The following is a 23,731-nucleotide window of genomic DNA, read 5'->3' as shown; positions in this document are numbered from 1 at the left end:
GCGGTACGAATTCTTCTGAATTGGGTCAGCGCAGCGGGTTCGGAGGAATTCAGAATACGTTGAAGTTGTTATTAATTATTTTCCTTGAAGACAACACAATTTAAACACAGAATTATTTATGGAAAAACCTTAAGCCTTTTTCAGGCTAAGGCCATATTATTTATATACGAACGGAAAATGTTTAATGTTTATTAAATGGGAATAGTTATTTGTTATACAAGGGTGCAAAGTTGTATTTTACCCGCGAGTGTAGAATTGAAACACGAGTAAGCGAAAGGATTCTATAGGTGAACCACGAGCGAAGCGAGTGGTTCTAAAATAGAATCCTGAGCGTAGCGAGTGTTTCAACACACGAGAAGTAAAATACATTTGCGCCCGTGTGTAACACAAAACTTTTCACCTCACTATAGCGAGGAAAGTGCAACATCCACAGGCGTTAGATCATCTTCATCACTGGAATCACTCATTTCTTTACGATATTATAACAGAAAACTCTGGAAGTTGTCTATTTTTACGCGAGTCGGTGAGAAAAGGTTGACAATGTTGACATTTCTGATGTATGAAATGTCAACGATGCGTTTTGAAATTGCATCGACTCAACTTGTGCGTTCAGTATTTAACATCATTATAAAAAAACAAACGTTTCTTATGGAATTTTAAGATTTATGACCTAAAATCATTAAATAAAGCTAAATTTGGTATTTTTTATTAGATTCTCAAACCATTTATTTAATGATAATTAATATCGAACGAACCATTATCATGAGCGTTTTACGTTTTGTTATCTGTCAAGCTACTTAAACACGCTCCATCCAAGGTCAAATTACTTTCCCCACTAGTGGATAAAACGCGTTTTTCCCTGCTTGTATTGAAGGATAAACGACAACTTTCCGAGCTAGTGAGGGGAAAAATAATTCGCAATATCATTAACCCTTTAATTTGTATCTGAAATTAAATTAGGTGCATTGCATAACTTAAGACTAGATTGAAACGTAGGTAACGTATATGAAATTTTGCCTTCACAAAAAGAAAATTTTACTATACAGGTTGAATATTTTAATGGGTCGAGTCAAAAGTAGATAGCTGCAAGATTGATGATCTTAGGAACCCTTCTATATATTTTTTTAATTTAGGACAGTTGGAATTTACAAAATAAAAATATGTGTCAGCAAAAAAATATGTCAGCAAATATATAAAATGTTTTTTACATGTCTTCCGACCTCATTCCTAAAAGTTGAATGCTTAGGACAAACTTAATGGCGTTCATTTGGATTTGGTTTTGTTTGATACCTATCTTAGTTAATAAAAAAAGTTAATATTTTCTTCGGGTTGGTGTACCTAGTGAAAATTTTTGTTTCACTCGGGGGCAAAATTTGTTTAACCCTCGTGCTTTGAAACCCTCGCAACGCTCACAATTCCACTTTTTAATTCAATTTTAAAATATTTTTCGCTTGTTCGGGTATCAACAACTTTGCCCCCTTGTAAAAATAACTATTTTTTGTTAAATAGCAGGTTTGTACGATACGAGAAGGAATTATTGCCATTACATTTGAGAGCGCTAGCTTTGATGCTCTTAAAGTCAGATTTCCGAGACATTGAGATTTCCATCATTGTAATCAAAGAGAGAGCTTTCTGCAGATCCCAATTGCCAACTTAATCGCAATTCGGAAGGCTTTTCTTCACACTTATTCTCGGAGCGGGGAAGATCGCCATCTCCTTACGCGGCCGTAAGGCGACACCAGTAACCGCGCGCCGCCAACTCGCCAGTCGCACCACAGCTCGCGTCGACTCGACATGTAAGTAACCGTGCCATAGTGTTCGTGAAAAAAAAGTGTTTTTTTTTTTAATTAACGTGTTGGTGGTAAGTAGGTAGTGCAGTGATTCAGGATATTATAGGATTATAAAAATTGATTTTGATTTTTGGATGATTACAATTTGTTATTAAAAGCCAAAAAAATAATGCGAAATTAGTGCCGGTGTTTGCGCTAATTGCTTGACATTTAATTTGTATTTATCTTATTCATTTCTTTAGTATCTATTTATGTATAATTATTTATGTATAGCATTAAGTAAAATAAATAGTTAAAGCTCGTAAACTTATAAGCGGTATTTCAATAATTAGTCCAGGAAAGCGGCCAGAAGTTTTGTAATCGCCCGTTCTATTTTTGAATACCGCGGTGCTTGGTTACATTTCGGGCGACCAATAGAAACTGTCTATGCCGAAGTTTTGCCGCGCTTTTGGCAGCCGGCCAGAACGTCGGCCAATGATGAGCGAGCGAGGAGCGGGGGCGATAGACGCATGCGCGGAGCGGTAGATAAACCTTTTTTTCAGCCGAGTTAATTTTAGATGCCAGTAAATCAGGATATCGAGGGGAAATTTTATGAAAGAAATATTCTGAATACTTTTTCAATTTTCAATCAAATGCAGCTCCACGAAAAATATGTATTTAATTAGGTTGGGTGTAAACGTTTAATTTGTTTGTACTCGATTGAGTAAATAAAACTTAGAACACATAATTGGGAATTATAATTTAAATTAAAGTTTAATACCTCTGTACTGTATGAACGAATAAATCTATTCGACATTTAAGATAATATTTACTAGGTATGTTAAAAGTTTAAAATCTTTTATGATTTTTGATGGCGACCGGTACCGATCGATAGGCATCGTACTTTTTTATACCTACGTATATACGAGTACTTACTTTTTTTACAACCAACCTAAAGACTTTGACATGAATACATTCTGCCTTGACATAATACTCAGCACAACAGGTACGCTCACCTTCCCAATTTGGGCAACACGTTTCATTAAGTTGTAATAAGTCGCGATAAAATCAATGCCCGTTATGGATAACCGTAATGGTGTATTATATACCACTACGTCAACGCCAGTAAACAAGCATAATAAATATAACAATTTAAACTTATATAGCCTATCAAATGAATTTAAAATACATTCCGACCCGACGTTTTAAACCCTTTACAGCATTCGTGGTCAACCCTCCAATATATATAATCCGTTTAAATAGTTTTATTTCATAAATAAAGCAGGAACTTTAGGGATGTCACGTGTCACCTTTGCAAAATCTTAACTTTATATTTGCCAACTTCAATTTTAATTTCAAGATGGAAAGAGAGGTGACCAACGGCCTGCTGTCAACTATTGGAATTAAGCTGTTAATCTCTAGGAGCTTTTTACACACCTTTTTGAACACGAATCTGTAGTCTCTCGAAAAAACTTAATTATAATTATTGCAACGTGAAACACTTGAAATACCGGAAAATATTTACCCTTGAGGACCGAAGCTAAAAGTTGATCGAGGTTTCAACCGCGACGCTTTCTTTATTATTAAAGTTTATTACATTACTTAATTTAAATACACCTGACCTTAATTTTTCGGATTAAAAGAAACTTTAAAAGTTGCTGGAAATAATACGTGAAGATAAATGTTAAAGCTTAATAACTAGGCGAATGATTACTACGATAACTGCATTTTTAGTATATTGAATTTTAAAAATCCACAGCATGTAAATTATAGCGAAGTAACAATAAAAATTGCGCTGTCTTCTGTTGCATTTAAGATCGCTGAGCCAACGGAGTAAGTAAACATAAAAATTAAAATAAAAGTCCCTACCAGAAATACCACTACTTAATAAAATAATTCATGGTCCGTGTCGAATTCATCCTCCGAAGTGAAATTACCATTTAATTTTATCAACAACGCATTTGGACGCAAGACAGACCTTGAATCTCGCAATCATCTTTAGCTCGAACCAATCAATCTTCGTAATTAGGGCGGAATTTGTAATCGACCATAACTAAACACAAATAGATAATTGTTAGCGGACAAGTAGCCATTAACTGGGTACTTTTTGGACGGTGGCCAATTAGTGCAGCGTCTTGCGTCAGTCGTCAGCGCGAAACAATGACAACACTTCAAGAGAATTTGCACACAATGCATAGTAATTTAATTTATTAAATTAATATATCTTTATTACTACCTAACATTGAAGACGAACAATATCAAATTGTTTGATGCTAGACGTAAATAATCTTAATTTACCATTGTTTACTAGAATATTTGCCTGTTATCTGCTTACAGCCTGTATAACTGCAAATAGGTACTAGCTGTTGGACGATGATGGCTGAGTTAATTTTTTTAAACACTAAAACTATTAATTAACTTCTATACCCTTGATATATTTAAAAAACTATTTTGAAACAACACCGGATTTAGTACAGTACCACCAATAATATATCACCTTTGTGTTTTTTTTTGTATGAGCATGTATAGAGTACCTAAAAAATATAGGTTAGTTTGTAGATTGAACAGAAATACATCACCTGTGAAAATTTAAACTGTCTAGCTATCACGGTTCATGAGATACATCCTGGTGACAGACGGACGGACAGTGGAGTCTTAGTATAGATAAAATTTCTCTACTGAGCTCGTTCACTTACCTGTATTAATAGGTACAATGGCAGTCTGTTAAACAAAAGCCATTATTTATTTTGTGCGAGCGCGTGGCCTTTGTGCCTGAGGCTCACACACAATGGCCACGCGCTCAGGCACAATGGCCACGCGCTCAAACAAAAGAAATAATGGCTTTTGTTTAACAGAATGCCATTGTTAGTACAGGTAAGTGAACGAGCTCAGTAGAGAACATTTTATCTATAACAGGGTCCCGTTTTTACCATTTGGGTACGGAACCCTAAAAAGTTCTACCGTAAAAACATGGACGTGATATATTATTGGCCGGTACGGTACTTGTTTGTTTATGAACGTTTATTAGAGCCTGATACCTAGTTACCTACATAACAACCTAGATGAAATTTTCTAAGAAAACTATGTGGCAATCCTAATATTAGAATCTTTATCAACAATCTTGTGTATATAACGATAAACATCAAACGTATGCAGATAAACAGGCATAATGCACGGAAGGAATGCAAAAGATGCAATCGTCACGGCATACGGACGTGCTTTTACTGTACTCGGATTATAATATTTCTTAAACGCGATGGCTATACGATAATAATGGTTCCAAATCTTTTCTGGATGAAGATTTACAAGACAATAAATTAATTTGTTCTTGTAAATCTTCATCCAGAAAAGATTGGAACCATTATTTTCGTATAGCCATCGCGTTTAAGAAATATTATAATCCGAGTACATGCAACATGTGTAGTCCTGCAAGAAAAAAATGGTATAGATTCAAATTACTTACTCCTGGCAGTCCTGACTCCATACCTAAATTTAATATTCTTGGTGTTGATAAAGAGTAATTAGATCAAAATAAGAGCCTGAAGAGAAATAATAATAACTTTAATGATTTACTGACCAATTGTTACATTTGTTACTTCAACTAAACTAATTTCAACGAGATAAAATCTATTATTGGTCACCTAATCCACTCGGGATTTCATTGAGATTTTTTCCAAAATCGGCAAATGCAGTTTTTTCTTCCATAAAAGAAACTTGCTTCTCAGCAAATTAAGTGATCTGAACGATTTGAAGTTCTGGACGGAGGATCAGTTAATTTCTTCTACCCTATTGTTTGTGTATTTAACATTATAACAATCTTTTGAGTTTGAGAACCACTGCGGAAACCGGTCCAGCGCGGCCTGTGATTTAAGGCTTATGACATTCCTTCTCAGTTCTTACTGACGTGCTCATTTAGCTACTTATATGTGCTTCTAGCCTTTACTCGCAACTTCCTATGGTAGTAATCCAAAACTTACAACCCCATTTTCACCCCCTTCAGGGTTGAATTCCAAAAAAAACCTTTTTTTAGAGATCGGCAACATTTAAAAAGAATATATGTTTCAAATGCCAACGATAAGTAACGATACTATTTGATCGATATGCTGCATCGCATCGACGGTTAAGGAACCCTCAATTATCAAAAATGAGGACTTGAACTGTGCATCTTGATACGATTCTAGTGCATTTAGGAATAAAGGTTAATATTTACCGGAAATATGTTAGGTTTTGCATTGTATATTTAAATCTAATTTTCGAATGGAAATGGGCCACAGTGTGGCACTCTGTGTGTCAATACTTCCTCGATAGACGATGCCCGGAGTCCGGACGATGGTATTTAATTTAGGTCGGAAACCTTTAGTTGAAACCTAACTAGGTAAAACGTATAAGAAAGCTCAACCTAAATTTTAACATTTTAAAGCAATCGGTTATTTATTTACACTGGCTTACAATTTATTGTCTGTTAGCCTGCAATTTTTGCGATTGCTAGAAAAGTGCTAGAAAATAATCGAAAAAATAATTAGGGATAATATATAAGTGTGTCCATAGGCTACGGTGACCGCTTACCATCAGGCGGGCTGTAAGTATGCTTGTTTGCCACTGACGTAGTATAAAAATTAAAAAATCTGGTTTAAATATTTTTTCGTCTTTCATTTACAGTTTACACGGTGTAGGTAATTTTTTTATGTTTTTCGTTTCAAAAGAATTCGTACCTATTTTGAATATGAAGGTAATATTCAAAGTGCAGAGTTCAGTGCAGGAAATCGGGAAGTGGGTCAAATTTAGCTCTCAAGATTTGACCCACAGTAACATACTAACAGTTGTAAAAACACGCTCTTGTACGGAATTTTCCGCAGACGGATTTGGCCGCATTGACCTTACTTAATATAAAGGTATAATTAAATTAATGAATCATTGATAAAACATTCGTTATTGGATGGTGTGAAAAAATCAGTTGCCTCCGACCGAACTGTGACCATCCTGTTTTCTTTTTGTAAGTATGTTAGTTGACTCACGGTTCAAATTGCTTTCTTATGAATCATCTCCGTTGACTGCATATTTTGTGGAAAATTTTAATTGTTCGGGTATTTTTTCTCATAATTCCAAAGGACTTATTCATAAAGTGACGTTCGTAATCAAAATAAATAGAATACTCTTTATTGGCACACCTCAGTAAAAGAAATATTGTAATGCTTCTCTTCAAAGTCGCTCGGGGCAATGGGGTTGGCAACTGTCAAAGGTTTTTTTTATAGATGGCGCTGGCATAGGTTTTACATGTGTCTAGTTTTGTTATAAGAAGGCTGAAAGGGCATCCAGGCTACTATAGGTACTACTAGGTATGCATAGGATTGGCAGGAACCTAGGCTGGCGCCATTAGTAGGAAAATGCATCGACCGGCCTCATTGAACCTACCAACAACCGTAAATAATGGGTAGGTAATAAGAACACTAATGTGTAAGGTTAAAATAAGTAATAATATTTCCCTTTCTCATTGAGAATACCTACTGCTGTTTGTGGAATAGCCTAAGGGTTAGAGAACCCATTATCAGGTTCATTTGCTGCGAAAGATTAAATGCAAAAAATTCAAAATGATTGGGATCATTTAGGTAATAATATTGCCCAAGATGACAAATTCAAAATTATCGCCTATTTTCCCCGTTTATAAACGGGGTCAAATTCTGAAATCTTAATTCAACCATTATGGCCGTACCACACCATCGCACCGCACCAAGGTCATTGTACGAGGCACCCATAAGTAAGAGCGAGAAAGAGATGTCGCTTTCTCGCTCTTACTTTTACGTACGTACGTTACGGCCTTTACAGTCGACGAGTAGAAAAAGCTATAAATTATTAACAAAAGACTTTTTGCTACGGGTGTCATTTAATCTATCTGCAAAATTTAATTTAAACTGTGGTGAGACATACTAACACACTAGACAAAACAACAAACAGACTAAAAAAAAGGAAAAAAAAGTGATCGCTGAGTTCCCTCAAAAATATTGCGCATTTTTAGAAGCAAATTTCATATTTTTTTCGGTAAAATATTTATTTATCAACCTTATACATTAGTATTTTTTACAATAATAAAACTTTAATTAAAATTTATTTTTTTGCATGTACAACCAGCCTTAAAGTTTATAGTCTATGATGGTTCATTATTTATTTCATGTGGGTATTTTTGCACTTTGTAGCTTTTCCTCAGTCACCCGTTGACCATGAACGCTGTAAAGGGTTCGAAACGTCGGGATGTGTTATGAACTCAATATACGTTTTTATAGTTTTATTTTATAATTAAAAACTAAACTAAAATAAGACTAAATAAATCTAAAATAGAAAAATATTCTATAGTAGAAAAATATTTTTTCAAATCATACGCCTCCAACACACCTCTGTCCAACTCCAAACCCCACCAACGACCGCTGACCCTACTCAACCGAACAAGCGTGAGTTATGGTTTGCAACGGCTCGGTCAAGTTTCAAGATCAACGTACCCGAGCTAAAAATAACCTGCCATTTTAAAATTATTTTACATTTCTTAACTGAGAGCTCGAAAGTAAGGCTTGGTAGCGGTAATCTCGTCGGGTTGTACCTAAATGAAATGGGTTGCTTTAAAATAAATTAATATTTTCTAGCTTATGCTTAAAGTTAACTTACACTTACACCGTCACTTACACTTACACACTAAAACTTACACCGTGAGCCTTTAATAACTGGAAACAGTTTAAATTACGGATTTCTCGCTGTAACCTGTAATTGTTTTATCATTTTCCAACATTGGTTTAATTACGCCATATATCCTTTCCACGTTAAGAACACTACCATAATATCATCAAATCATCAATCATCACACTAAGTAAGAACTATGTTGGCACATTTGTGCCCTGGATGTTGGCGTGTGTGTGATATTTTTGTATAAGTTAATTGGTTAAATGGTGGTAAAAATGTGAAGTTTCCTGAAACAAAATTAACAAATTTTATTTAGTGCGCGTCCATGGTAAATAGGTAAATAATTTACAAAAGACACGTTAATTCGTGTATAAAAAATAAATAATTATAAAATAAGTATTAAAGGACATTATTACACAAATGGACTTAAGTCCCAAAGTAAGCTCAATAAGGCTTTTGTTGTAGGTACTTAGACAAAGATATAATATATATATAAATACTTAAATACATAGAAAACACCCATACAAATATCCATGCCCTTCCCAGGATTTGAACCCGGGACCATCGGCTTCATAGGCAGAGTTACTTTACTTTTACTACACACTAGGCCAGACAGGTCGTCAAGTGTATCGCACAGCACAGTAACATTATAACTACTATACGTTCTCTTTACGTTCTCCACAATTTACATTTGTACAAATATTGCACACGACCTAGAAGTTATTTTTAAGTTCAGTGTCAATGCTTGTTTGCCACCGACGTGGTACAAAAAAAATGTTGGTAGGTATCATTATGATTTCGTTAAAAACAAAAGAAAACGATATACACCTCTTATTTAAGAGATAACGTCGTAAGTAGTCGATGCATTAGCTTACACTACATTGAGTGCATTGTAAATGTAAAGAAAGCTGGTATCATCAGATTATCACGAGCAGGCTTAAAACGCATTCCTTTCGAACAATCCGTTTGATTACCGTTTTAAAGAAGATTAGGGACCAGTTTCATTAAATAACAATGAGATGTCGATTAAACTACTTTTTAACTGCACTACCTACCTTACTAACCACCATAGTAATACCGTTGAAAGATTGAAAAAACTTCTTATATTTTCATAAAATGTCTTCTGGCTAAGTTTCAAACATGTTTCAAACAATCGTACTAAAATGACCTAATCTTACGGCCAAAATTTATTATTTTCCTTTTCCATAGACTTTGACCCAGGGAATAGACAAAACAAACCGCCGCCATGGACGCGATCAAGAAGAAGATGCAGGCGATGAAGCTGGAGAAGGACAACGCGCTGGACCGCGCGCTCATGTGCGAGCAGCAGGCCAAGGATGCCAACCTTCGCGCTGAGAAGGTAGGCTCATAGAAGATGCAGGCGATGAATGGAGAAGGACAACGCGCTGGACCGCGCGCTAATGTGCGAGCAGCAGGCCAAGGATGCCAACCTTCGCGCTGAGAAGGTAGGCTCATAGAAGATGCAGGCGATGAATGGAGAAGGACAACGCGCTGGACCGCACGCTCATGTGCGAAATATTTTAGGGAATGAGTTGTTTAGAAATGTACGTAAATTGTGTCTGACCAACACAGAAAACCGCTGACCAATCAAACACATCTCTGGAAACAATAACGGATCAGTTTGAAACAAATTTCGACATCCGAACTGCAAAAAATTATAGCACAAAAGTACTCATTTGTACCGAAAACAAAGGGTGTACTTAAACTTTTGACCGGTACTGTATAAGTACGTTTCAATTATAAAGTTTTGTAACGTTGCAACAATCTTTAAAGAAAATGGTCTTTCGAACCGTATGTCGTTTTAAAATAAAAATGTATCCATTAATATAAATTCTCCCTACAGGCCGAGGAAGAGGCTCGCCAGCTCCAGAAGAAGATCCAGGCCATCGAGAACGACCTGGACCAGACCCAGGAGTCCCTCATGACGGTCAACGGCAAGCTGGAAGAGAAGGAGAAGGCTCTGCAGAACGTGAGTACATTGTGTACATTATGACCTGGCAGAATTATAACCATAGTTTCCGAGGACTGGAAAAGTTATATGTCAACGTGGCCAAATCCGTCTGTGGGATATTCCGTACATGAGCGTTTTTTTTTCAACAATAGTATACGATGTTAACTTCATCGACAAAGCGGCGGTTGCTTTTAGTTCCACCAGTCTAAAGCAGATGGGCTCTATGTTCTACAGTTGAAAGAAAAAAAATTGAATAAATAAATACCTACGCTCGTGTACAGTATTTTCCGCAGACGGATTTGGCCCTATTGACCCTATGACATACGCTATGTGACTGCTAACTACAAAATATCATAAAACATCCAGGCAAATTCATCCTGAGGGTTACTACCCTTAGGGTCGCTTTTTCAGTCCACAGTTAAACAGACGCATAGGATTTATTCCATTGATAGCACGATTCTCAATTTTTCAGTAGTCAGAAAGGAGTTAACGGCCATTAAGAGTCCCCGGCAAGCTCGGCCGAATTTCACCTTCCCATACAAACGGAGTTTCGTTCTCATTTTAAAACTACGTTTTGGATTGTAATGAAACTTTGCACATACAATGACATAAGGTATATCTAGGTCTGTAATTAGTTTATATAGGTCCAATTTATAAAACAAACGAAATAGAGCAAAAACAAGTTTTGTATGAAAAACTTAAATTCGATGTATTTTTTAACTATGGTATCTGAAGCTACATAAACGATCTTATCTTTTCTATTGCGCGATAGAAATCAAAATACCTTCCTAGGTTTAAACACGGAACGTCAACTCTTGTACGACCACGGATTTTAAGTGATGATACATTTAGAGTTCAAGGTAATTTGCTTGTTCAGTACTTGCACTATCTCCAACATAAAGTAAACCTTAACAAATATGTAGTCAAGGGCATAAATATATATTCCCAGTTTCAAAAAATATGTGTACGCTCTTACACCTTAGACAATAAAGTTGTGTTTACATATTTTTGGGCCATTTGTCTGGATCGATATTTTTGCCTTCGACTGTATGTTCTTCACCCTAGTAAAATAGTTACAAAAGTACGAACGTAGGTATTTAAATTTTTATACGGTGTTAAGAATTTGTCATTCATTCATAGTAACTTAGTAACCTACTTTGAGTTAAATTTACCTAGGCACCAATATTTTATTAACCTAATTAAATCTTGGGTGTAGCATAATATTGTTGTGTTTATGGTTTATCGTTTATCATTATCAGATAATTGTTACCTACAGCAAGTGGCTACGCAAACGTAAACTTTAATTCTAAAGTGATAAAAACGTTCGAATCTATTTCGTTCGATGACAATGACAATTAGATGACGCTGGATGACAGAAGCAAAATTGTTTGCCAACTACCGACTTTCAGCGTTTAGTAGTAGTTACAAGATGCCGTTCGGTGCCTAACGTAGTTTAATACGCGCTCCAGGGGGGCTACACGCTCGCGGGGTTATTTTCAGCGTCTGACACCTAATATGGGCCGATGCCCGGTGTTTCGGTAAAAATAGACGCGCTTACATCGACGTGGCTTCTGAATGAGTGAGATTTCTAACGACTCAATCAATCGCTTTGATCGAGTGATTGAATTCTTTAGTCTCATTTCACATTATTTACAATTAAACACCAATCTGGTAAAATGTATTTCGGTAAAACTACTTGAAACGGTCTAATAATAATAATTTCTGTAGTATCAACAAAAGAAGTTTTTAGAACTCGCGCGCCATAGTGTAAACAAAAAGTTTCCGCTCGGTCGGTAAAGCAGATCGGAAAGTTAAACAAAAGATGGCAGCAGAGTGGCGACGGCAGCGCCGCGCGCGGCGAGACGATGCAGACGCCAGTCAACATGGCGGCCGCCTGAGCCAGCGCGGCCGGAGCGCGCCGAGAGCAGAAATGTCCGCGTCCGCGCCCCACGCCCACGGGCGCACCCCCGTGCGGCGCAGGGGGCACCAACACCACCCGCGGCTCCGGGGCGATCGCGCGCCCGCCCCCACAAACGCGAACACTGATCCGTCCAAACAAGTGACCTTACACAGCCAAACAGACGATGTTGTGCCTTGTGTCAATAGTGTTAGTGAATCTCAACAAGTGACAAGGACGTACGGTGACGATACACTTTCGAATCGAAACGTAATAGAGGGATTTTCGAATATTGACGATGAAGATGAATTTGATAAAATAATAGCGAGCGTAGAATTGCGCGAAAGTTCGGATGATGATTTTTCTAATAAAGAAGAGAGGTCGGCGGGAGACGGTGCAGAGGTCCCCGCGCTCACGGACGCGTCAGACGATGATCCGGAGACGGCGGAGCTGGCCCGGCTGCGGTGCACCAGCGTGTGTACGGAGGTGTTGGCGGAGCGAGAGAGCCGTAGGCGGCGGCGCTGCGCCGACTACCCGGGCCTGGCCTTCGGCAGCTCAATATTTTCATCAGACACGATGATGAAATTTTCGATCATCAAGAATGAATTGCAGAATATCAAAAACACTGCTTTGAAAAGGGTAATGTCCTATATTATTTGAGTTGAGTTATCGGTGGGCCGCGCTCGCGAGTTGGGCGGCCAACTGCGCCAGAACTATTTTTACACGGGATGAGGCGGAATGTTGACGCTGAACGGGGCGGCGAGCATCACTCGCGTCCGATCAGCTGAGCCTGACATTTCGTTTGACATGTTTACGCTTAGTACTGCATTGATATTCGCCAGATGTCGCTGCGGTCGCCGCGACCACGTGGCCTTAAGCTTGATTACATTTTATGAATAAGAGACTAGGAATATTTAAACGCTGTAATTAATTAATTCAACGATTTAATTTATTGGGGCCTCTGATTTCACAGTTGCGAACTATTTAACTATGCGTTGTACATCTTTTCACTTATTTTATCTTAAGTGCTCTGGTATTTAGAATCTGACAAGGACAAGAGCTAATCTGATAAGATCTCTCTGTGCTACTTAGATAAAACATCCTAACTTCAGAAAATCAAGTTCATCTTTGTATTAAAATTCTTATTTATTCAAATCATATGCCATTTAATTAGCAAATTCAATTTTCTTTATTTTTTATAATGATCACATTTCAGTTTAGTAACATGAAACAGCATAGTTGTGTGTGGGCGGGGAACTTTCTAAATTATTCAACATTACATACTCAGTGAGCAGTTGTAAGTGCCACTTCTATACCCGCTGGTTGAGGAAGCCTTATACAACTGTTATACATTTTCACATACTTAGCTTTCCAACTTACTTAGATTGACTTGTTTACAATTCGGTTTTTGGCTTAATAAAAAAAAATTATAACGAAAAAACACAACTCGAAGTCGCTCGGTAGGGTGCCCAGAAGGCTGGGCACATTAAACAAGTAGATTGATAGGAGCAACATAAAAGTATCCTGCGTGCCAATTGGCTAACCCATCTTTTTCTAACCGTATTAATTAGAGAGGAACAGGTAATATATCTCATGGGCGAGATACTGTGGCAGCGCTTCCATGCTAAGCCTACTGATTAGCTAATAATATTCAATAAAAAGATTAAAGGTCAGGTCGGGTTAAGGTTTTGAAAGTGTGTCCCTTGTTTGATAAATAAAACAATTATCTGACGTCAAAACGCAATCACATCCATAAATTTGGAATTTTTTTAAGACTTTGTCCTGTATCAGACACAACCTAATTTCTCATGAATAAGGATCTCTACACAAAACAAATGTATGTATGTATGTAAACACTTTATTGCACATAAGACAGGTTAAGATATACAATTAAACAGAAAGTATACAATGTACAAAGGCGAACTTATCCCTGTAAGGGATCTCTTCCAGTCAACCTTTGAGTGACTGAGAGTTGACAATTAAAAATGACAGACAAATGAACACTATGTACAGGTAAGTGAAATTATAGTTATACCACAGAGGATATAAAGGATAGAGGAGTACTGGGGAGATTTGACCCCCTAAATTATAAAGATATATTTAATTTAAAAAACCAATTATAACTACAATCTTTTCAAAATTAGAACATTATAGCGAGTTGTTAAAACATTATTTTAGTTTAGCAAGAAAGCAAACTAAGGTGTTTGGTTTTTCTATCATATAAGGTATACTTGTTGAGAGGCAGGCTAAACACATATTATGGCAATTTGAAGTCCTAGTCCTATTTATATAATTTTTGTATCAGAAAATGAAATCAATTCCATTTCTTCCTATGTAGGTATTTTCAAAGCAGAGCAATGTTTCCAGTAAAAAATGGACTACTGAAAACTATCATTCATCATTTTATAGCCTTGTAAGTCCATCGGGCACAAGGGCCTGACACTTTGATAGAGAAAGATAGTCTTATTGCGATTCCTATAAGAGGAAAGAGAAAATATTGCCATGCTTTGTCCTTATCACCGACCGGGTGACATCAATACCGAAATTTATAAGTGAAAGAGAAAAAATCCTATGCTGCCCAAGTTTTATATGAATATTCTTTCGCTTACCCCCGGTCGCTCGGTGGCGCGTCTATAACTACTTGTATATATTATGTCTATGGGTATGGCGGACAAGGATAGTTAAGCAAGACATGCATGACCTGACCTTATATTTCTTATAATATATATAAATATAACTGGATGACTAAGCCTCCAGCTGTCGTTGCATTGAGTATCAAACCAAGTCCATGTAAGGCAATGCTAGGCTTATGAGTACACATTAATACAGATGAACATATGGCTACATGATAATATCTCATTAGTATGTTTTTACAGCTATACAGAAATGGTGATGAATTGCAATATAATTTAATAATACCTAATTGAAATAGGTTTCTTTAGTTTCAATGTATCTTTCCTCCACCAACATAATACATACTTATATCAAAGATAGATATGATAGATATAACTCCGTAATAGATGGATACAGTCTAAGGAAAAAACGTGCCTCGAAAATCACGAAAATTTGATTCTCGATCAGATGGCGCCACTAGTTTTGGCCTACTTTCGTATAGAGGGCGTTGACTGTTTCGTTTGTTATTTATAATTTTAACGCATACCAGTGAAAGAACATGGGTCAAAATCATATAAAAATAATTAATGCAAATAAAAAAATCATTTATCCATATTTAAATACATTTTAACGTATTTTTATAAATCTTCATTTTTAAAGTATGTCGATAGATGGCAGTGAATTTAGTGCTTACAAAATTTACTATGACAGTACCGCTCTATCTTATTATATCCTCATTGCTTATAAGCAACTCAACTGTTGACTAGCAGAGAGAATGCCTTTTGTACTTTAAAGTATAAATAAGTAAAGAAACATTATAATTGAATACCTCAGGTGAAAGAATTCACAAATGTGAACTAGAAATTTGTTGGTAGATGTAATTCACAGAAGGCAAAAATATCGATCCAGACAAATGGCTAAAAATATGTGAACACGACTTTATAGTCTACGCCTCTAAGGTGTAAGAGCGTACATATTTTTGAAACTTTGGGAATGTATATATATTTATGCCCTTGACTGTACGAGTACAAACTGCAACTGAAATTTTGGATAAGGTTCATCAAATGAACACAATTGATCACTTCCTGTACAAAGGAAGTACAGACTAGCAGAGCGGCAACTGGTTAGGTTATGAGTAGGTATTTTAGATGTCTACAAACTTTGTTAATTGGGTACAATGCTACCTAGGTTGCGTAAACAGTTAAAACAACAAGTCAGTACAAAAAATGAACTAAAATCCTTTGTCTGAGCATTACTTAACGGAATTTTCAAACAGCCAAATAATGCTTTCCAAATGACGTCACCTTACAAAATTCGGGCATCACCGCGTTTGCCGCTACTTACCCGGTCACCCTACTTAATACCGGTTAACGCCGGCTGCCGTTGAGGGCGCTGAGGTCGCCCGCATATCTTTGAAGGTTCCGATGAAGAGCCCTAGATGGCGTTACGGGTCTCAATTTAACCATGGTCATAAAATAAATGTTGATAACATTTATGTGGCTTCAATTATAACAGTTATTTTTGCTCATATGTAATTAAAATAATTATCTATCTATCATAATTACGTAGGCTTATTCCTAAATTAGGTACCGCTGTGGTAATTCTTTCCCACGTTAAAAATTTGATGTACTACTAGTAATGCCCTTTTACCATGTACATAACTATCGCCTGCTTCCGGTCACTTTGTTGTATGGTCATTGGACCGATTCACCCATCCCATGATTTTGGATTCTTTCAAAACCCCACTTTTGACCCTACAGGATGTAGTTCCTGTGATGTGTAACAGGTGGTGCTGCTAGTCGCACGGTCGATCGCTTAGTGACGTGACGTTTGCCGTGTCTGTGTGCTGTCAAAGTCATTTTATTCGAAATAATGCGTGGTTGTTTCATTTACTAATTTGATTCGTGTTAATTTTTATCGCCGTGGGTTCCGTCCGATTATTAGTTATCGTCGAATGCACGAAAGTGCACGTCATTAGTATTGCGATAAAGTTGTGTTGTGCGCCGAGGTTGGTGTCCGCCATCTTACTCGCCGGCTGTGTTCATTCGTGCTGCGCCCATCTCTGCGATACCGAGCCAGTCAGTTGGCATTTTCGCGACTCGAGCGGAGGTGTCCTTAGTTTTTAGCTTTTAGGCTTGTAATCTAAACACGAAAGTGCATAAAAATGACGACAAACATGCAGCAAGGAACGATTCTGGACGTTTTGAAGAAGAAAATGCGCCAGACTAAAGAGGAAATGGAGAAATACAAGGATGAGTGCGAGGAATATCACAAACGGTTACAAGTGGAAATAATGCGGAGAGAAGAAGTAAGAATTGTGTATTGTTGCTGTGTATAGTGTTCTGTGTAATTCTAGTTACAATGTGTAAATATTTGTGACACAATTATCACAGGGAAATATGGAACTTATGGAAGTTATCACGTTCGGTTACTATCTACCTATAGTGAGTAATGTCCGGCCATACTTAGGTGTGCAGGCGACGTACGCATACTTCCGTCCCTTTCCGATTCATCTCGCGAAAAAGAGATAGCTGAAAATATTTTTCGTGTTCCTAAAATTTAGTGATGTCCTGAAAATAGAAACATGTTATCGACAATGTATATTGTCTGTCGAGATCTATCCTTAGTCCGTGAAATTAACCTTACATAATTGCCTGTTGAATGGTTCGTGCGGTTTTTATGTTACACGTAACAGGTTTGGTTGCGTTGGAGGTCGTATAGGTAGGTACCGGTCTTTTGTGGCACATGTAGAGCGAGGCGACGACGGGTCCGCGAGCCGGCACCCTTTGCATTCCTGTTCGGACGTCCTCGGAGGGCCGCTGGCGCCGGGAAGGCGTGTCCGACCTCTTCGCCGTTATCGCCGTATGACGTAACCCTGTACGGCGACGATGCCCTACCGGCCAACACCTATGGACGGCTTAATTATCTCCTGCCATTCTTTAAATTCAAATTACAAAATACACATTCTTCATATTTTCAATCTCCTTAGAATGTAATACATTGCCTTATCAGCTTACGTGTAATCAGACGTGCGATAAGACGTTTACAGTTGGGCAATAAAGGTACATTAGGTGAAATGAATTTGGTAGGTTGGATGAGTCAAACCCAAATTAAGAGATGTGTAATGACCGCGTTTACCGTGGGCGTAAAAACTAACATTGAACTGTTTAAGTGTTGTTATTACACTTTAAACTGCCATCGATGTCATGACCGGCTAAGCAAAAGCAGTATTAAGACTCAATACTTCCACTATTAAAAGGGACATATGACTGACATACTGCTTTTATGCAGAAAAAAACATTCACACTTATTAAATTCTTCGTAAGAAATGCAAAATAACTCGACATGCTGACAAGCTCCTGAGCCGACTTTGACCTGTCTGACCTGTCTCTTGTTTGAGAAATCCAACACACATTATTTCAAGTCTAACCCTGACTAGTTGAACTTGAGGGTTCTATCGTAAAGCTTTGGTTACTATTTAGGTATATTAAATTTCACAATCGTATCGTAGCGCACCGTTTACAAGCCCTTCGTGGCTGTACGCCGCCTATTGTATTACAATTCATTGGGCTTGCCATTGTCCTCATATCAATAGCCATTAGCCCTACGTTTCCCAATACCATCAAATTAAACAATGTTAAAATTTATCAGAAAGACTCATCCGGAACTAACTGCCGAAGGGAGCAGGTTCATTCAAACCGTTTCGTCGTTCAGTTCATAGACCCCACCTCAGGCTATTTGATTAATGTGTATAAAATAGCCTTAAACATCAATTAGAGCCATGTTCGAGTTCAAGGTGACTAGACAGTCCAGCGTCACGAGGTAATAAACACTTATGTGAGCTTACGTGTAACTTTTTTACTTCAATCGGACTCCGATCAGGTTTTATCAGATCGTTCTACGTACTGCCTCGGTTAATTGGTTGAAAGAAAGTTAAAAAGATGATTGTCTGTGGTCTATAAATAGAGGCCACGCACGGATGACGACACAGGATAAAAGGAGGAGAAACTGGGACTCGTTAGCGCATCCTCGCGGGCAAGGACGCGTGATGTCATGAATATATCGGCGCGACACTTGTCACATACCTAACGTAAACAATCCTAGCTGATCAGCATTACTGCTAGAGTTCTGATTTAATATGGACCAAATTTGTGAAATTATCCCATCGTTATTGTCACTAAGATTAATAAGACCGTTTGACACATTGTACCAAGGAAAATATCATTTTTTTTTTCATCCATACTGGGTTTATATGCATGAAAAAAATGTCCGCGTCCTATAAAAAGAACGGCTAAAACTGCTTGTAGGAATGTTTTTGTGGAAAAATCCTTAAAAGGAATTTTGTATAAACAGTCGGTTGGAATAAATCAGTCCTAATTCGGCAGTTGGTAGTATAGCGATCAGTATGCTACTGTCGTGCCGTGAATTCGAAACACGTGTATTGTGTAGACGTTGAACAATGCGACTTTGGCAATACGGACACGCACAGGCTTCGATGCTCAAAACATGTGTACACTTGCACCTTACTGTATTGTAATAAGGGTGAGAAATGTCTAGTTAAGTTTGACAACACAATAAGTGACTAATCGTGAACTTTATTACAAAGGTAAAAAAGTCTTCTATTGGGAAATTATCTAGGTTCGTTTTTGCAAGAAATTGCTTTACCGCTAATCACTAAAATCGCTAGGCATCTTGTATGCAACAATTTCTAGAATCTATTGAGCTTTTTGCTCTCTTCGCTCGGTAAATTTAAATATTTTTATCGTAATACATCACGCGCGATTGTTTATGGTTATCGATACTACACGCCTGACTAGCGTTGTTAATTTGTATGAAATTGGAGCAATTAATAATTATGCAACATGTCTACTTTTTCTGTGAAGGAAAATTCTACACATGCTCATTTGCCTGGATAGTAGGTATCTTATAAGTATGGAAGATTATAATTATAGGATTGTGGTAGGTTTACCTTATTTAGTATAATAAGCGCAATGGATATTTTCGTAACTTAAAGATTGACGTAAATGTCAACTCGTTAATGATATTGTTTATTGTCGCTATAAATGCCAATAGTATTCGGTTACTGTTTCAACATAGGCCCCTTTTACGTTGTGGGTAAGGTAGGTTAGTAATCGAATGTCTAAAGTTTTGATTTATGGAGTTGGGAGTTACCATATGTAGGTTAACAGGTACTTAAACTTACATTTCCATAGAGAGATTTAAGAGAAAGCGCTATGGTAATACAATACATGAATGTATCGTACTATAGGTACCTAGTATAACTGCGTCATGTCTCCAAAGTCCAAACCCGTGTCCAAAAACTGGATTTTCAAATTTAATGCAGTATCAAGCATCAGGGGCAAAAACGTTTGAGAAAACCAGCGTTTTTCTGTGGACATTATGAAAGTTAACGATTTGAATACATTTTTTAATACTTTATTATACAACTTGAAGTAGAAGGTTTTAACGTGCCTATAAGGATAAAGTAATAAAATTAGGCTTTAAGTCCGGTTATTTTATGATGTCTACAAGAGAGTAGCATAACCTTTAACTAAATACTAAAAAAGATATTTGACCCATCAGCTCATTGTAAAGGTCTACACAGTAGACAAATGTTTTAAGGTTACTAAGCCATTAACCTCCTTTCCAGGCTGAGTCCGAGGTTGCCGCCCTCAACCGACGCATCCAACTGCTGGAGGAGGACCTCGAGAGGTCCGAGGAGCGTCTCGCCACCGCCACCGCCAAGCTCGCGGAGGCCAGCCAGGCCGCCGATGAGTCCGAACGGTGAGTCAAACAACAAAATGAGTGAGAGTATAAGTAAGCTGTAGACTAAAAATATGTCTTTTTATGACAAGATTGACATGTTAGTAGGTTCCATTTTCTGGCACAAGTATACGTTTTGGCGGTTGTCATAAATATGTTTTGTGGCTGGCCAAAGTATTTTACATATAGCGGCAGCACAGGTTTTACGAATGCTGTTAAATTATTTTTATTTTATAACCTGAATGCTAGCCCTTAAATATAGCCAAATCCCATAAAACAAGACACAGGTAAAACCTATGCTGCCGCCATCTGTCAGTTGCCAACACCATTAAAACCTTCTTACAACCGACTAAGTGGTGCCTCTTGCAAGAAAATTGCCTAAATGCAGGAAAACAATAAACACACACATATTTGCCTTCTGATTACTTACGAGGATTTTTAGCTATCATTATCAGATTAAGATTAAGAGTGAATCCTTCGCCATTTTACAATCGTTTATTCTTTATTTTATTATTTTAAAATTACTAGATAACATGATATGATATATATATTATATATGATGTAGCAGCGAAGCAACAGCATTTCGTTTAGTCACCGGTCGTGTCTATCCGAAAACAGTTTTAAGTCACCATTGACACTGCAAGTGTTAGTTGGTGTGATTTCAAAGAACGTGACAGTGACTAAACAGATGTTGGCGCCAGAAAACCTTATCTCAAAGAAATGCCACCTTTCCAAATAGTTTTAAAGAGCAGCCATACAACAAGGTTTAAATGCCTACAAAACATATAAAATAAATACGGACTCAGACAGTGATTTCTTATAAAACCTTGTTGTATGGCTTCCATTCAACTGTAAATGGATTAGCCCTTGAGTTTTTGTGTGCATGAGTGCTTTCGTTTTTATTTTCGCCCATAACCACCATATTTCTAGACCAAATGAAAAAATAAATAGTGTTTAAAAGCCACTTTATCGATATCGATGTTTGTAACACGCATGTGTTTGGCCCCGCACTAACCAGAATACGCAAGGCGCTGGAGAACCGAACCAACATGGAGGATGACCGCGTGGCCATTTTGGAGGCGCAGTTGGCGCAGGCAAAGCTCATCGCTGAGGAGTCGGACAAAAAATACGAAGAGGTGAACGCTTATCATCGTCATTATTGAACAAGATAGAACAACAATCAGTAACGTTGGGACAGTATTTTTCAAAGTGTAGGCGGCTAATCAACCTACCTTTTTATGGAATTCTATTTTCTGGTACTTTTAGAAAGATTACGCACATGTTCAATACTGTCTCAGTTACTGTCTGTCTATATTTTTGTCATTATTAGACTAAGGTATAAAACTGAGCTCAAAAATACAGTTCTCTACTAGTAAATCTTTAGAAAAAACACTAGTCTGACTGGTCAGAGTGCCGTTATTTTACATGACATTCAAATGTATTTATGAGCTGTTGTGAAGAATGTAATGTTAAACTCAATACTATTACTCACTATACTTCGTCGTGATGACTGTTTGACCATCATGCGTCCAGACATCTGTCAATGATCGCAAACGCAGATAACATGATGTAACTGCCGTATTTACTAATAATTGATGTATTTATATCGCGTTATGTCACCAGTGTCGTCGTGACTCAAGTATTCAGTGTACATTACATTCTCGTATTGTGTTATAATGCTACACGAATTTAACCCTTTGAACGCCTCTTAACACATTGAATGCTATAGCATTCGGATAGTTTTTTGTTTCCCTTGGCACATGACGTCACTTACCGTCCGCGAACGTGTTAAATTGTAACCGTGCGCGTCTGTGGCCGTATTCGCCGGTGCAATGGGTTAAAAATTAATAAAAATTCGCATAGCCTTATATAGCGTCATATTTGACATTTAGATACTTATCTTATTTAAGTTTTTAAATGTCAACTTTAGTGTTGCAAAATACATACCTATATGTAATTTGCAGTACTGTGTCTTACCGTTCCGTAGAATACTGTTTCTGATCATTATGTGTTAAGAATTTGTAATGGGCATTAACAGTTATATTTACCGCAATTGTAAAAAAAATCCAAAAAGCTAAGATGGTTACAATGTGTTTCGAAATAGAACTGTCATGGCTACAATTTGCGGTTTCGATATATAAGTTAATGCTCGTCGCAAAGTATTTCCTTCACAGCTGTATCCAGTCGGACGAGTCGCTTTGTGTGTTCCTTCCGTTGCATGTTTAACTCTTGGGTCACCCTTCGAAATCGTTTGGTTCATCCATTTACGTACAAATCCCAAAAGAAAAAGACGTTTTTTGCTAGGATTTTTCTGGTTACTCATGTTGTTTTGGATGTAGCGCCCGCAAGGTCCTCGAGAACAAGTCCCTGACTGATGAGGAGCGTATGGACGCCCTGGAAAACCAGCTGAAGGAAGCCAGGTTCCTCGCTGAGGAAGCCGACAAGAAATACGATGAGGTCTTTATTCGATGTCGTTTGGGTTGCGCTTACCTACGTGTGGAGATTTCCTCTTCGAAAACCCCTTCCATTGATGTCTCAAACAGTAACTCAGACTAATCCAAATTTAGTTTTGTTTGACACTAACATATAATACAACCTAGTAACAAGCAACGATGTTACATTCCCTATTTGACGTGTTCTGTAGCATGACGTCGTCTTTTATATAACGTTTTCAGATGATTGGGTTTTCAAACAGATATCAATAATTGGAAACAGATGCAGTGGCCAGATGGTCCGTCCTAATTTCTCTGACACAGTCCCGTAGAAGGAGTCGTGTCGTGTCGCCTGATCTTGGCTTTCGCCGTAAAAGGCGCGACAGGCTTCGGTCGCATGTCGTTACATAAGCTTTACTTCCATATACGTAGTCGTCAAGACCGAACGTGATAAGATACCCGTAATTACTATACTCAGCAACTGTAATTCATGTCCAAAAATGTTGCCAACGCGCAACGTGTAGACATATTTTTTTAAAATGTGGTTTTACATTCGGGAAAAAGTCACGTCAGTAACTTAATTTTGATGTAGCTATAAATTTACTGCAAACAATTTGAA

At 37.5% G+C, this 23,731-nt stretch overlaps 1 protein-coding gene and 1 long non-coding RNA gene across 39 annotated transcripts in view; one reads left to right on the top strand and one right to left on the bottom strand.

Moving 5' to 3' along the window:
* Window positions 1–23,731, bottom strand: part of LOC134748928 (uncharacterized) — a 448,425-nt gene that overhangs the window by 111,066 nt on the left and 313,628 nt on the right. The window lies entirely within an intron of this gene.
* Window positions 1,635–23,731, top strand: part of LOC134748901 (tropomyosin-2) — a 37,874-nt gene continuing 15,777 nt past the window's right edge. For 15 of the 38 annotated variants that reach the window (XR_010128441.1, XR_010128442.1, XR_010128440.1 and 12 more), the window contains exons 1-3: window positions 12,215–12,943; window positions 20,568–20,701; window positions 23,020–23,137. Coding sequence is in view for 35 of the 38 variants with exons in the window: in XM_063683755.1 (XP_063539825.1) it covers window positions 12,230–12,943; window positions 20,568–20,701; window positions 23,020–23,137 (966 nt within the window). In the remaining 3 variants the exon portion in view is untranslated. Of the gene's footprint in view, window positions 1,797–9,644; window positions 9,902–10,299; window positions 10,426–12,098; window positions 12,944–16,734; window positions 17,226–20,567; window positions 20,702–21,698; window positions 21,817–23,019; window positions 23,138–23,731 lie in introns of those variants that run through there. The other 23 variants (XM_063683767.1, XM_063683745.1, XM_063683765.1 and 20 more) reach the window with 17 other exon arrangements.

The sequence above is a fragment of the Cydia strobilella genome, chromosome 17, assembly GCF_947568885.1.
Source record: "Cydia strobilella chromosome 17, ilCydStro3.1, whole genome shotgun sequence".
Lineage (NCBI taxonomy): Eukaryota > Metazoa > Arthropoda > Insecta > Lepidoptera > Tortricidae > Cydia > Cydia strobilella.
Note: the sequence above shows the minus strand (reverse complement) of the source record. Positions and strands in the feature narration are given on the sequence as shown.